The sequence below is a fragment of the Pan troglodytes genome, chromosome 21 (assembly GCF_028858775.2).
Source record: "Pan troglodytes isolate AG18354 chromosome 21, NHGRI_mPanTro3-v2.0_pri, whole genome shotgun sequence".
NCBI lineage: Eukaryota > Metazoa > Chordata > Mammalia > Primates > Hominidae > Pan > Pan troglodytes.
This window is the reverse complement of record NC_072419.2, coordinates 42,783,629-42,798,730: the sequence shown is the minus strand read 5'-3', so window position 1 is coordinate 42,798,730 and position 15,102 is coordinate 42,783,629. Positions and strand designations below refer to the sequence as shown.

At 55.7% G+C, this 15,102-nt stretch overlaps 1 protein-coding gene across 2 annotated transcripts; it reads right to left on the bottom strand.

Annotated features, from left to right (window-relative positions):
* Positions 1-5,533: 5,533 nt before the first annotated feature.
* Positions 5,534-13,901, bottom strand: MYL9 (myosin light chain 9). 2 transcript variants are annotated; one of them, XM_003339343.5, is made up of 4 exons: positions 13,794-13,901; positions 10,290-10,499; positions 7,162-7,323; positions 5,534-6,278 (listed from the first exon to the last, which is right to left on the bottom strand). In XM_003339343.5, the coding sequence occupies exons 2-4, from the start codon at positions 10,471-10,473 to the stop codon at positions 6,106-6,108; spliced, it is 519 nt and encodes a 172-aa protein (XP_003339391.1). In that variant the 5' UTR covers positions 10,474-10,499; positions 13,794-13,901; the 3' UTR covers positions 5,534-6,105. The 2 variants fall into 2 exon arrangements, with proteins under 2 accessions (XP_003339391.1, XP_054530720.2); XM_054674745.2 differs by lacking the exon at positions 13,794-13,901 and adding an exon at positions 10,688-10,770.
* Between the last annotated feature and the right edge of the window lie 1,201 nt (positions 13,902-15,102).

Here is a 15,102-nt window from a genome sequence, read left to right as displayed (position 1 = left end):
GCCATCAATATGTCCCCAGGCACCACCTCTAAGCCCCACCCCACCCTAGGAATCCACTCTTGAGGGTTTTGAATGGGTCCTTGGCTATGTATGAAGAGTCCCCTGGGCAATTCTGCAGTGGTTAAGTCTGCATGTTTTAAAATTACACTGAAGTTCTTGGGCGATACTCTCATCCCATGTCTTTTCTCCCTCATATTGCTTTTGATATGCAGTCCTGTTGAGGTATGGACATTGAGTCCTGCATGGTATCCACAGCATGCATTCATCACGTTTCACTTGCTGATTTTCCCCTTGATAGATAAGTAGGTCCCCTCCAGTTCCCTGTTACTGTCAGTGCTGCCTCAGTGAACTGTTCCTGCCCCTTCTGGGCCTATGCACAATTCCTCTGGTATACGTTTCCAAGTGTGGAGTTGCTGCATCAGAAGGGATTTGCCTGCTCACAGGTGCTGCGTGGTTGCTGTCCTGCACTGGTGCGCCAGTCTGTCCTCTCATCGCCCATGCCTTAGGATTCTCTGCATCTTTTCCAATGGTATCATCCCTCTCTCCAAATTTTGACAATCTGATGGGCATAAAGTGGCTTCTTATTTTTAATTTGCTTTTCTTTCTGACTGCAGTTGTCCCTTCATATCTGCAGGTTCTGCATCCATGGATTCAACCAACTTCAGATAGAAAATATCATGAGGCAGGAGGATCACTTGAGCCCAGGAATTTGAGACCAGTCTGGGCAACATAGGGAGACTGCCTCTACAGAAAAAAAAAAAAATGAGTGGCGCAGTGGCTCATGCCTGTAATCCCAGCACTTTGGGAGACCGAGGCAGGCAGATCACCTGAGGTTGGGAGTTCGAGACCAGTCTGATCAACATGGTAAAACCCCGTCTCTACTTAAAATACAAAATTAGCCAGTTATGGTGGTGCATGCCTGTAATCCCAGCTACTCAGGAGGCTGAGGCAGGAGAATCACTTAAACCCAGGAGGCGGAGGTTGTAGTGAGCCGAGATTGCGCCATTGCACTCCCGCCTGGGCAGCAAGAGCGAAACTCCATCACAAAAAAAGAAAAAAACCAATAAAAATAACAATACCACCAAAAAACAATACAGTAAGGCCAGGTGTGGTGGCTCACGCCTGTAATCTCAGCACTTTGGGAGGACGAGGTGGGTAGATCACCTGAGGTCAGAAGTTCGAGACCAGCCTGGCCAACATGGTGAAACCCAGTCTCTACTAAAAATATAAAAGTTAGCTGGGTGTGGTGGTGTGTGCCTATAATCCCAGCTAGTCTGGAGGCTGAGGCAGGAGAATCGTTTGAACCCAGGAGGTGGACATTGCAGTGAGCCGAGATCGCACCACTGCACTCCAGCCTGGGTGACAGAGCGAGACTTCGTCTCAAAAAAGAACAACAACAACAACAACAACAAAATACTTTCACGGACTCTGGTGTTTTCCCCCATCTGTCTATCTTTCCTTTTTTGTTTATTTATTTATTTATATACTTTTAGAGACAGAGTCTCCCTCTGTCACCCAGGCTGGTGTACAGTGGTGCAATCATAGCTCAGTGTAGCCTTGAACTTCTGGTTTCCAGCGATCCTCCCGCCCCAGCCTCTTTTCTTTTTTTGAGACGGCATCTCACTCTGTTGCCCAGGCTGGAGTGCAGTGGCACGATCTCAGCTCACTGGCTAATTTTTGTATGTTTAGTGGAGATGAGGTTTCACCATGTTGGCCAGGCTAGCCTCGAACTCCTGACCTCGTGTGATCTGCCTGCCTCGGCCTCCCAAAGTGCTGGGATTACAGGCGTGAGCCACTGCGGCTGGCCTGATTCTCTGTTTTGTTTCTGGCTCTTGACCAAGCTGTTTCTCATAGCTGGCAACAATGATTTTATGATCTCTTAGTTTATCTCCATCAGGACGGTGGGGGTCTGTTTTTTATCTAGAGAGAGATGACAGGAAACCTGATTTGTTAGGTTTTTTTGGTCGTTATTTTGCATGTTTGTGATCTCAAGTCACTTAAGGAAACACTGAAAGGAGAAAGCCCATTGAGATGTGGATCAGTGAGTTTTTGTGTTTTTTGGTTTAACCTGATGTATGAATGAGACTGTAGAACTGAAGCTTCCAAGTCTCTGTGTCTATATGAGTTTGAAATGTTTTTCTACCACCATAGTATATCAAATTAAATTATAATGTCTCTTAAATTTTAAGATCTAGGCCGGTTGCTGTGGCTCACGCCTGTAATCCCAGCACTTTGGGAGGCAGAGGTGGGTAGATCACCTGAGGTCAGGAGTTCAAGGCCAGCCTGACCAACATGGTGAAACCCCAGCTCTACTAAAAATACAAAATTAGCTGAACATGGTGGTGCGTGCCTGTAATCCCAGCTACTTGGGGAGCTGAGGCAGGAGAATCACTTGAACTTGGGAGGCGGAGGTTGCAGTGAACTGAGATCACACCACTGTACTCCATTCTGGGTGACAGAGTGAAACTGCGTCTCAAAAAAAAAAGTTTAAGATTCATTTTGATTCTATTATAAGGTCTAATGAGGCTGCCAGAAAGATAAGGAAACACAAAAATTTTCAGAAAATAAATGGAATTTCTAATGTTTTAAAAGTGCTAGCCTTTGGAGGAATTTAAAAAAAGGACACTGTCAGGTGTGGTGGTATGTGTTTGTAGTCTTAGCTACTTGGGAGGCTGAGGCAGAAGGATCACTTGAGGCCAAGAGTTTGAGGCCAGCCCAGGCAACAAAGCGAGACCCCATCTCTACCAAAAATTTAAAAATTGGCTAGGTGCGGTGGCACATGCCTGTAATCCTAGCACTTTGGGAGGCCAAGGCAGGTGGATCACCTGATGTCAGGAGTTCGAGACCAGCCTGGCCAACATAGTGAAACCCCCTCTCTACTAAAAATACGAAAAGTTATCCAGGCGTGGTGGCGGCTGCCTGTGATCCCAGCTACTCGGGAGGCTGAGGCAGGAGAATCGCTTGAACCTGGGAGGTTGCCGTGAGCTGAGATCGTGCCATTGCACTCCAGCATGGGCAACAAGAGTGAAACTCTGTCTCAAAAAAGAAAAACCACAAAAATTAAAAAATTAAGGCCAGGCGTGGTGGTTCACACTTGTAATCTCACCACTTTGAGAGGCCAAGGTGGGAGGATTGCTTGAGCCCAGGAGTTTGACACCAGCCTGGGCAACATAGCGAGACCCTCTCTCTACAAAAAATAAAAAATTAGTCAGGCGTGGTGGCACAGGTCTGTAGTAGCAGCTGCTCAGGAGGCTGAGGTGGGAGAATTGCTTGAGCCCAGGAGTTCTAGGCTGCAGGGACCTATGATCACACCACTGCACTCCAGCCTGAGCAACAGAAAGACCCAGTCTGAAAAAGCTAGACAAATACTAGGAAAAAATAGAAAATTTTACAGTTTTACAATGATGTTGAGCACTTAAAAATGTATTTGGTGAGTATTTAAAATGTTCTTATTAAGTGTATGTATTTTGGCCGGGCGTGGTGGCCCACCCCTGTAATCCCAGCACTTTGGGAGGCTAAGGTGGGCGGATCACAAGGTCAAGAGATGGAGACCATCTGGCGAACATGGTGAAACCCTGTCTCTACTAAATATACAAAAATTAGCTGGGCGTGGTGGCGCGCACCTGTAGTCCCAGCTACTTGGGAGGTTGAGGCAGGAGAATCACTTGAACCTGGGAGGCGGAGGTTGCAGTGAGCCGAGATCACGCCACTGCACTCCAGCCTGGAAGAAAGAGCGAGACTCTGTCTCAAAAAAAAAAAAGAAAAAAATAAGTATATGCATTTCTTCTGAGATTCCTTTTCATGTTACCATTTTTTTCCTACCGCGTTGTCTTTTTCTGATTCAATTACTGAAGCTTTATATAGATTAGTGTTAACTCTTGTTTTGTTAAATATGCTGCAGGTATTTCCTCCCAGAATGCATTTGGCTTTTAATTTTGCTTATGGTTTCTTTAGCTCTACAAAAAGAATGTTGACTTCATGCATTTAAATCTGCCGGTATTTTCCTTTGTGGCTTCTGGGTTTTGTGCTAGACTTGGAAAGTTCCGGGGGTCCTTTACTGCTGGTCTGTGGCTGCTGCAGATCCTGACTTGCCCTGCCCAGAGCACGTTCCTCTTCCCTTCCTGTGGGTCAAGGTAGCCCCCAGGCCAGTTCTGAAGCCAGTGAGGCTGGACTGGTCCTGACCTCTTCCCGCCTGTGTGCGAAGCTCTTCCGTCTTCCGTCTCGGGGTGAAGGTGGGGTGAACTGTGACAGAATCGCACGCTGGGGCTTGACATCTAGATGACGCGTCCTTGCCTCCTTCCAGAAATGCCTTTGGTGCTGCAGTGGCTCTGCTGAGAGGACCTTATGACCCTGGTGTCGGGCATGTGTGGCCAGTACCCTGGGACACTCTGAGACCCCCCTCCCACACCCTTGGGGCTGGCAGCATCGAATGGGTGGCCAGACTGAGAGTTGCCCAGGGCCGTGTGTGTAGCTGGAGGCCTGCAGCCTGCTGCCGGGGGTGAGAATGTGTTTGGGACTGAGTTTGGGATACTATTTGGGCCTGGTTTGGAACTTGTTCGGGTCTCGCCCCTTCTGGAGTTGATACCAGGGACTTTTGGGGCTCTGTTTGGAGCCAGGATGAGGAGTTTCAGCCGAGCTCTGAGCAGGGCCTGGCGTTGAGGCCTGCAGGAGGTTAGGGCCTCCTGGTCAGGCACAGGGTCCCCTGGTGCTCAGCTCCCCCTTGGCCCTGATCTGGGACCTTTGCTGAGTGCTGCGGCTGCCTGCTCTGGGTGACCTCTGGAGAAGGCCTCAGGACCAAGCTGGGTCCACTCGCTGGGGTCAGGTGGGGTGGGTCCGGCCCTCACTCTGCCCTAGGCCTATTGGGTGACCCAGGCAGTCCATGCCCCTCTGGACTCTCTGCTCAGTCATTCAGCGCTCTTTCTGCCCCTCTTAGGCCCCAGGCACTGCCATCAGTGTCCCCATCATCCACCAGGAGCAGGGGTCCCGGCCCTGCCTGCCCTGCGTACACAGGGACATGGAAAGCTGTGGCCCCCATGCTGTTGGTCCTGGGGCTGAACTCGCCCTCCATCTGCCTGGGGCTGGGAAACCCCTCGTTCCCACCTCCAACCCTGAGCTGCTGGGACACCTGCCTCATCACTGTTCCTGGAGCCTCCCTGTTCTTCTGGAACCCGGAGCTCTAGTCCTGAGGGCTTTGTGGCCTGACCTCTGCCCCCCAAGAGGCCTGGAACCCTCCACGGGATTGGCTGTGGTGATTCCCATGGTCCTCCCTTTCCCACAAGCCCTGAGAAGGCCACCAGGCCCATTCCCTCCGTCCCCTGTTCCCTGCTGGTCTCAGCTGAGCACAGAGCCCACTTACTAGGGACTCTGGTCCCTAGAGGCTTCAGGGACCATATGGCTGGAGGACACCCAGTCCTTCCCTGGGCCAGGGTGGGAGGAGCAGGGCAGTAACTGGAGATGGCAGGAGAAGGTGGGAGAGGGTTTCAGGCCCGGGGTCCCCTTACTTCACCCCAGCCACAGACACACACACCAGAAGCAGTGCTCAGCCCTCTATTGGAGATTCTGCTTCCTCTGGGACAGATGTCCACGCTGCCCGCGACTCCTGAGCACACTCCCATGGCGGGTGGCGTGCTCTGGGTGGGTGTGCGGCAGTGGCCGGTCAGGGTGTAGGGAAGGGGACTGAGAGGGGACCTTGGTGAGATTGCATTTGTGTGGGGATACACGTGAAGGGGTGTCTGATCCCAGGACTCAGGGCCTCTTCCTCCTGGGGGGCACACAGAGCCCCTTCCCTTCCTCCTCGGGGAACAGCCCCGGAATGGGGCCTTCCCTTGGTGCCTCTGGGTCCTGCCCTCCAGCCCATGTCCCCAGAAGGTGGTCTTTCCTTGGAGGGGTCAGAGACTATAGCCCAGGGCTCTGGGGTCACTGTGGGAACATCTGCCTCAGCTCGGCACGCACTTCTCCTGGCCTGTTTCTTCCACTGGGAACTGGGACCCTAACCCCTCAAAGGGGGATCCCTGAGCGAGGGTCATGGGCAGGGAGCTGGTATGGATGGGTGTGTGCGGGGAGGGGTGACTGGCGGGGGCTGGGGTGTCGGGGGGCTGGGGTGGCCTAGTCGTCTTTATCCTTGGCGCCATGTTTGAGGATGCGGGTGAACTCCACGTAGTTGAAGTTGCCTTTCTTATCAATGGGCGCCTCCCGGTACATCTCGTCCACTTCCTCATCTGTGAAGCGGTCACCCATGGTGGTGAGCAGCTCCCGGAGGTGGTCCTCATGGATGAAACCTGCGGGCAGGGGCAGGGGGGTGAGAGCAGGAACTTGGGCTGAGACACACACAGCAGCCCCATCCCTCAGCCCCCTGGCAGCTCTTGCAGACCTAGAGGGGCTGGGAAGATACAATCTTAGTCTCTGGTCAGTCTGAGGAATGAGGACGTGGCAGGAGGGGTGTGGGGGTGCACGTGAAGGGGTGTCGGATCCCACGTGAAGGGGTGCCAGGGTCCCGAGGGGAGGAGTTGTGCAGTGGGACTGTCTCCGAGGTGTCACTTGGGGAACTTGAGGCTGTGCACACAGATGGTGTTGGGTGTGCCCTGTTTTAAGCGTGAGCTCTGGAGTTCCACTGCCTGAGTTGCAGTGCTGATTCCCATTCTCCTTAGCTATGTGACTTTGGGCAAGGTCCTTAACCTCGGTGTGCCTGTTTAATCTAGAAAACAGGGATGAACGTATGCCATTCCAGTGAGGGACCGTGAAGGTAGTCAGGCCCGTGAGGGCCCATGGCCATGTTACCATGGCCATCATCACCCTGACATGTCCCTGGGAAAAATGAGCTGAGGGATGGAATATCCGTTAGGAGATCTGAGGGGGGCCAGTTTCTATACCTTCTTGGCAAGAAAGGCATGAAATGGTTTGATTTCTGGAAAGGTCTAAAACAGATGGAGAATGTGCATTGCGCCAGCGGGGGAGATCACGAAGGCAGGAGTCTTGGGGCATGGGCTGTTCTGGCCTAGCCTTTGCGGCGACAATAAGGAGGTGGCCTGGCTTTTATAGTTCTGGTGACAGAACCTGGGAGATGGGTGATGTCTGTTCTGGCCCTTAGGGGCAGAGGCACTGAATGCCTGGGGTGGCCCTGTTCCACTTGCATGCAGAGTGGTGGTAGGGGGCGCCACGGACCTGAGGCTTCCTCGTCGAAGCAGGCAAAGGCGTTGCGAATCACATCCTCGGGGTCCGTGCCGTTCAGCTTCTCCCCAAACATGGTGAGGAACATGGTGAAGTTGATGGGCCCCGGGGCCTCGCTCATCATGCCCTCCAGGTATTCGTCTGTGGGGTTCTTCCCTGTGGCAGGTGGGGTGTTCCAGCCTGTGGTCCTGGGCCCTCTGTCCCCAGCTGGGACAACTTGCACCCCCGTCCCCCACCCCTGCCCTTCACCGCTCCGTGTGAGACGGGAGGTAGTGGGTTTTGTGAACTGGAAAACATGGCTCTAGCGCAGCCACAGCAGTGGGCGCCGGGAGTCCCTGGCTGCTCCCACCAGTTTCCTCCTGTGGCCTGGATGTCAGCAGCCGGCAGTGCTCACTAAAGTGTAATAAGAACAACCCTCTGCAGACTGCTCGCTGTGGCTGGTCGACCACGTGCCTTATTGCATTTAACTTTCACCACCCTGTGAAGTCAGCATTCTTACCCACTTCACAGGTATGGAAGCTGAGGCACAGAGAGGCCAGGTGACTTGTCCAGGGTCAGACAGCAAGTAAGGAGGAGACTTGAGTAGACCTGGCATTTGAACCCAGGCAGCCTAACTCCAAAGTCCAGACACAGTGCTTTGCTGTCAGACAGGCCTGGGTTTGGATCCCAGCTTTGCACCTTGGTTTTCCCCATCTCTTAGGGGAATTGTGAAGACAGTAGTTGCAAAAGGCTCATAACAATGACTGGCACAGGCCTATGGACTGGAATCAACTGCTGGGTTTCTATTGCAGCCCCACTACTTGGTAGCTGTGTGACCTTGGGTAAATTACTTAACCTCTCTGAGCCTCAGTTTCCTTGTTTGTAAAGTGGGAATAATTGTATCTGTTCAATAGGATTGCTTTGAGATTTAAGATAATACCTGCAGGGCTTCTTCTTATTATTATTATATTTGCTGCTCTTGTTTTTAACTTGAAGATAAGGGTGTGACTCATCTGCAGACCCACGGATATGAGCTACAAACACAGTGCATGTTTTTCTGGGTGGACACCCAGGGCTGTCATGAAGTCTCAGGGGTTCAGGGGCCTGGGTGCAGGGTGTGGCCTTGGAAATAGGAAGTTTTCATGTCCCTGAGCCTCACATACCCTGCTGTGTCCCCCTGGGATGGCCATGGAAGCTGAGGCCCAAGAGGAGCTGTGACGCCAGGACACTGGGGTACTTAAGGCCAGCCCCTTCTCTCACCAGGCCTCAGTCCTTCCACGAAGCTGGGAAAGCCCCAGATAAGAACCCTGGAGTTGGCCAGGCGTGGTAGCTCACACCTGTAATCGCAGTACTTCGGGAGGCCAAGATGGGCTCTGGAGTTTGAGACCAGCCTGGCCAACATGGCGAAACCCTGTCTCTACTAAAAATACAAAAATTAGCCGGGCATGGTGGCGCACGTCTGTAATCCCAGCTACTGGGGAAGCTGAGGCAGGAGAATCTCTTGAACCTGGGAGACGGAGGTTGCAGTGAGCCGAGATGGTGCCACTCCAGCCTGGGCAACAGAGTGAGATTTTGTCTCGGGGGGAAAGAAAAAAAAGAACCCTAGAGTTTACTTCCTGCCAGGTGACCTCCTGGGGGAGGGAGCCTTCAAGCGAGCCTGGCCAGAAGCGGGGAGAGGTTTGGTGCTCAGGGCCGGGGGCAGCGTGCTGTCAGTTCTCCCACTCAGGTTTGCCTGGTTCTCCTGCTCAGTGCCTCGTGGGGAAATGTCAGGGTCATGGCCCCATTTCACAGGAAGAGGAAAGTGCACAGGGCCCTACCAGGGACTGACTCTCTGGCCTCAAAGCTCCAGGCTTGACTGTCACGGGGCTGTGTCCTCTGGTCCTGGACTCTCCCTCCCCCAGGCAGTGTCTGGTCTGGATGCTGTCACTCGGCATGAGGGGTACGCGGGAACTGGGCTGAGAGTGGCTGGCTGTGGCCAGCACTTTGGGAGGGATGTTGGGGCAGGCCCGTGTGTTGGGGCATGGTCTCTGGAGGCCTTGCCTCTGGGCCTGTGTTTCCCCATCTGCAGTAGAGAATTGGACTTTATTTTTGTACCCTGTTAGTTCTAAGGTCCTGATCCTGAGGAAGTCACTGGGACTAGAGACGCTATGAGAGCCTGGGATGGGTGACCTCTGAAGGAGGGGAGCTGGTCTGGCCTCCCCTCTAGGCCTCAGTTTCCCCATCTGTGCAGTGGGCAGCCTGCAGTTCACACTTTCATTTAGATGCTGACCTCTTTCTTTCCTTTCTTTCTGTTTTGAGACGGAGTCTTGCTCTGTTGCCCAGGCTGGAGTGCAGTGGCGTGATCTTGGCTCACTGCAAACTCCGCCTCCCAGGTTCACACCATTCTCCTGCCTCAGCCTCCCGAGTAGCTGGCGCCCGCCACCACGCCCAGCTAATTTTTGTATTTTTAGTAGAGACGGGGTTTCACCATGCTAGCCAGGATGATCTCGATCTTCTGACCTTGTGATCCGCCCGCCTTGGCCTCCCAAAATGCTGGGATTACAGGCGTGAGCCACCGCGCTCAGCCAGCTGACCCCTTTCTTTAAATGAAATGATACCTGGCAGCCCAGTGCACAAATCTGCCTAAGACAGGCCCACTGTGGAGTCAGCCTGTCTACGTTCAGACCCTGTGGTGGACCTGCTTTGTGCTTCAGTTTCCCTGTTTTTTTTTTTTTTGAGATGGAGTCTCGCTCTGTTGCCCAGGCTGGAGTGCAGTGGGGCGATCTCGGCTCACTGCAACCTCCGCTTTCCGGGTTCACGCCATTCTCCTGCCTCAGCCTCCTGAGTAGCTGGGACTACAGGCGCCCGCCACCACGCTCGGCTAATTTTTGGTATTTTTAGTAGAGTCAGGGTTTCACCGTGTTAGCCAGGATGGTCTCGATCTCCTGACCTATTGATCCGCCCGCCTTGGCCTCCCAAAGTGCTGGGATTACAGGCGTGAGCCACCGCGCCCGGCCCAGTTTCCCTGTTGAATGGACTAAGTTAATGGCAACTATTCTCTAAGGTGGACACCACGCGTCTCACTACACAGGAGGTGCCCTGTAAATGATTGGCAGAGCCTGCCTGGCCTCATCCATCTCACCCCTGTCCCTGTCCCAGCTCACCCAGCGAGGCCAGCATGTCGTGCAGGTCCTCCTTGTCAATGAAGCCATCACGGTTCTGGTCAATCATGTTGAAAGCCTCCTTAAACTCCTGGATCTGGGACTGGTCAAACATTGCGAAGACATTGGATGTGGCCCGCTGTGGCCGCTTCTTGGTGGTCTTGGCTTTGGCCCGCTTGCTGGACATCTTGGCTTCTGGTGGGTGGGGCTTCCCTGCAGGTAGGGGTGGGGGTTGGGTGGCTCTGTGACTCTGGGCCAGGGAATCTTCCTGCCTCCCCCAGACTGGCTTTTAGCACTTCGGCCTGGCATTCAAGGCTGCCCACGGATTTGGGGCTCCCACCACCCAGTTCTTCACAAAAGCAGACAAGTGTGGCTGTGTGATTCTGAACAACTTCCTCTACCTCTCTGAGCCCGAGAGTCTTCATCTGGGACTGGAGACATGAGGAGTGCCCAGCAGTAGGGATTAACTGACTCAGTGCCCGAGAGCTCCTGGAACAGTGCCGGGCATGGAATCAGCTATTTTGGCTGTGATTGTTTGGGTAAAACACTTAGGATTGGGCTTGGTGCCAACCATTACCATGCTTTATCTCCTTTAATCCTTAATAGCATTTACACTGTCCCTCTCTCTTTCCAAGTGACAAGGTGGGTCCACTCGTGGGAGTCAGTGAGGGCTCTCCTGGGCTGCGATCCAGGCTCCCTGGCCCTGCAGGAAGGAGCTGGATCAGCATTCCTGCATTCCTGCCGTTCCTCACTCTCCCACTCCATCCCTCTGCTGCCCGCCTGAGGTTCTAGGAGGCTCTGGGCAGTCAAGCCCCCGCCTGTCCCCCTCAGGGAGCTTGACCAGCCCCCCAGTGGTGAGTGGTCACAGACTGATCCTGGGTCCCACTCCTTGTTCTCACTCCCCAGTGCTTATCGGGGTGTGAGGCTTGCTTGGGCTGAGAACCCCAGCTTCTTCACCCTTGCTTAGACCTGGCTTCTTAGCCTCCAGCTGGCCTCTTCTGTCCCATACAGACCCTGACCTACACCTGGCATTGTGAAGCCCTTGAAGATTCCTGCCGCCCCTCAGAGCAAGTCTGGGTCCCTCATCCTGGCATTCAAGGCCCTGTGTGAGTCCCTCCTGGCCTCTCTGACAGCCCTCGTGGTGTCCCTCTTGTGACCCACAATCCTACCCTTCTGACCTCTGCAGTTCCCTGGACACTCCCAGGCTTTCCTCTGTGGTCCCCTCCTCCCCTGTGCTCTTTCTTCTCCAGCCCAGTTCTTGAGACCGCTCCCCTCTCCTAGGGAGCTGTTCCCTGTATCCTTGCTTCCACAGTAAACACTTAAAGATCTCTCTCCCTTGTGGGCCAGCATAGATCCCCCAGTTTACACCAATCCCAGGCCATAGTTGGGCTAACAGATGCTTGTTTGATGAATGACTGTATGAGGCAACTACGGCCAGTCTGCTGCTTCTACTGTACAGATGGGGAAACTGAGACCAGGCCTGGGACTGTTTCCCTGAATGCTTGCCACAGCTTGTGGGGATATGCGCCTGAAGACCCAGTGCCTCCTTCCCTCGGCTGGGGCAGTGGGCCTGGCTGAGGTTCCAGGACTGCGGCCCCTCTTCCCTCTGCCCAAACCCCCAGGCCCAGGGCCTCCAGAAAGCCTGCTCTGCCTGTTGTTCACCCCAAGCTGTGTGGTTGCAACTTGAGCTGTTTCCAGGCCTTCCTCCCATGACTCTGTTGAAGTCATTCTCGGTCCTTGGCCTTTGAGATCATCAACCCTGGACTGGGATCCCGGCCAGCCCCAGCTGGTCCCCAGGGCCATCACTGCCTGTAGTCATGAGACAGTGGCTGCCCGTGTCCCACGGACCGACACACCCAGCCCTCAGTGTTTCTTGCATGGTTCAGGAAGGTAGACAGAATTCCTTCTCACCCATGACCTAGTTGGGAGTGCCATTGTCCCCAGATGCCGGCCCCCTCCTCTCCCGTGCTTTAGAGGGGCCTAGTCCTTCTCTGAGTCCAGTGTTCTTGGGAACTTTGACTCCTGGTGCCCACAGAAGGCTGCATGCAGAGAGGCAGTGCACTGTGCCCAACAGAGGCTGTGATGGCTATCACTGTCCCCACCACACTCTGTGAAGCTCTAGGGCAGGCATGGCCAGGCCACCCACAGCTGGGTCTGAGCCCAGCTGGGCCCCTCTGCCTTCATGGCCACCCGGTCTGCACTCTCTGCTGTGGTGTGGCTGGGAGCACTGTACTTAAGGGCTTGCACAAGGCCGCCATGTCCACCCCAGCAATTGTGGGAAGTGGTGAGCGGAGGCAGGGGTGCCCCCATGGTGCAGCTAGGAAAACAGGCCCCAGAAGGGGAGTGGAGTGCCCATGAGAGGGGGAGGGGCCACCTGGAAGACAGGATTCCTGGGCTAGGTTTGGGTCAGTGGAGAGCAAACTTGGCTGCTGGTGCCCTCGAGGCTTGAACAAAACAGGGAGCCCCAGTCCTCATGCGGGCCTGTGGCAGCGGAGCGGGAAAGGGCTCTGTGTATCCAGAGGCGCCTTCTAGAACTGGTGGAGGGGCGAGGGGCAGGCATGGGTGGGGCCTTTAGTTCTGAGGCCATCGCTTCCCCTTCAGGTGCCCTAGACACCAGGGGTCAGCACTGATACTTGGCCTGGATGTGACTAGATGCCATGTCCCCCATCCTGGTGTCCAGATTCCCACCATAAGAGAAAAGGCTGGGCTGAAGCCAGCACAGGGCAGTGCCCCCATGACCTCCAGCCCCTGGAGCTGGGCAGGCCAGATGCCTCCTTCTCAGTGCACCTCATCTGAGGCTCCTCCTTAGAGCAGCTGGAGGGCTGGGAAGAGCAGGGATCAGGTTCTCCCAGCCCCTAGTCCTCGTCCTGCCCCCTAGGGGTGAGTCCATCAGGGCCCTCCGCAGACCTTCCCCACCCACAGGCAAGATGACCCAGAGAGGGGAAGCCCGGGTCCCTGCATACAGCACTGGCTGTCGGAAGGGCCCTCTAGTCTCGGTCCCTTTCCCCTGGCCCAGGGTGTAGGGATGGGAGATGGGGAGGGGACACAGATGCTGTGGGGGCGTGGAGTCCCACAGGGCTGTTTCTCCATCTGTGACACACATGCCTTTACTGGGCCAGGGGGAACTGGTGACTGCAACCCTCTCCCCAGCACCCTTGTACCCGGGCTCCCCAGCCCCCCCCCCGGAGCTCTGGGCTTGGCATCTCCAGCTCCTCAGCAAAGGGGCAGGGCCTGGACGATGGCCTTCCCTTGCCGCAGGACCACTGCTTCTCAGAGGCCAGAACAGCCTTCCTGCTGCCCGGCCCCTGGCCAGAGTCCCTGTCGGCCCCCAGCAAACTCGCTGCCCCAGCTCACCCCTCAGTCCGTGCCCAACAGACCCTACCACGTCCCAGTCCGTGGGGCCCGCCTTTGCCCCCCGTGACAGCCGGGTCGGGCCCGGGCCACCTCTCATCTCCAGCCCTGGGCCGTTAGGCCCGTCCTCAAGACCCCCGGGGCCCCGGATCCCACCTGGTGCGGAGAAGGCGCTTGGGCTCGTTGGGTGCGTGGAACTGGGCCGGCCGTCGGGTCCGGACTCCAGGCGGGGGCGGGGCGTGGCGGCCGGGCCTTACAAGGCAGAAGAATGTGCGCGGGGCGGGGCCGCGGGCGGGGTGCGGGGATCCTCGGCTGCCGTCCGGCCTTATTTGGCCTCGACCCACGGGCTGGCAGGCGGGGGCGCTCTGGGGTGAGCCCCCCTTCCTTGCTGTGCCAGCCCAGGCTGCACAGAGGGCCTTGTAGGGAGGGGAGGTGATGGGGTGAGCAGGCAATGGGAGGGGGTGTGGGGGTTCGCTCTGGGCCACCCCTTCCCCTCCAGAGAGGCAAGCGGAACGTCCAGGGCCGCTTCCCCAGAGGCCTCCCACTTGTATGGGCCGTGGGAGTGCAGCTTCCCCTGACGGGCAACGGCTCTCGACGTGGGGAGTGCAGAGGCGGTGGGTGGGGGGGCTCCCAGGGACCCCAGGCGGTGGGTGGGGGGTGCTCCCAGGGACCCCTACGCCCGGTGACTCGCTCTGTCCACATCAGCGGTCGCCCGCCAGAGCGGGGCTGAAGGAACCACTCGGGAAGCACTGGTTTCGTGGAGGGAAACACGATGAACAAGTAGCTCCGCGGCCTGGGGCCTCAAAGGAGAAGGGGACCTGGGGGGAGCGTGGGCTGTTCCGCAGGGTGCTCTGGGCAGTGACATTGGGCAGACAGGAGGTGCAGGGGTGCGCCCCGCCGTGAGGGCTCCCGGGCTTGGGGTCGCCAGCAGCAGGAGGTCAGGAGGATGGGGGCGGGAGCCGGAGGGGCTGAGAAGCAGCGGGGACCTCTCTGTGGCTCCCTGTAGGCCATGTGGGGTGTCGGAGGGTTCTGAGCAGGGGGTGACCACCTGGCTTGGGTTTTGACGGAATCCTTCTGGGTGATGTGTTGAAAATAGCGCAGAGGGGGCCGAGTCCACGAGCAGGGGACCTGTGAGGAGCGACCCAGCAAGGATCAGGCTGATCCGGACTAGCGGGGAGGCCGAGGGACAAGTGCTAAAACTATTTCCGAGGTGCAGCCGGTAGGATCTGCTGGGGCATGGGAATGGGTGTGAAAGAAAAGAGTTAGGGTGGACTCTCAGAGTTTTGATGTGAGCAACGAGAAAGAGCTGCCATTTTCTATGATGGGTTTGCTGTGTGGAGCAGTTTGGGGATAAGAAACTCTATTTTGGACAGATTAATTTTTAAAAACTTTATTTTGAAATGATTTCAGACTTAGGATAAAGTTAGAAGAACTGTGCAAAGAACCCTGTATAGCTTCATCTAGA

Bases quoted from the DNA above. Each gene is read 5' to 3' on its own strand.
- MYL9 (XM_054674745.2), bottom strand. From the start codon at position 10,727: ATGTCTCCAGTCCCAGATGAAGACTCTCGGGCTCAGAGAG. The intron at 10,500-10,687 runs GTAGAGGAAGTT...CCCTACCTGCAG, and splicing joins AGACTCTCGGGCTCAGAGAG to GGAAGCCCCACCCACCAGAA. The intron at 7,324-10,289 runs GTGAGCTGGGAC...CACCTGCCACAG, and splicing joins CGACATGCTGGCCTCGCTGG to GGAAGAACCCCACAGACGAA.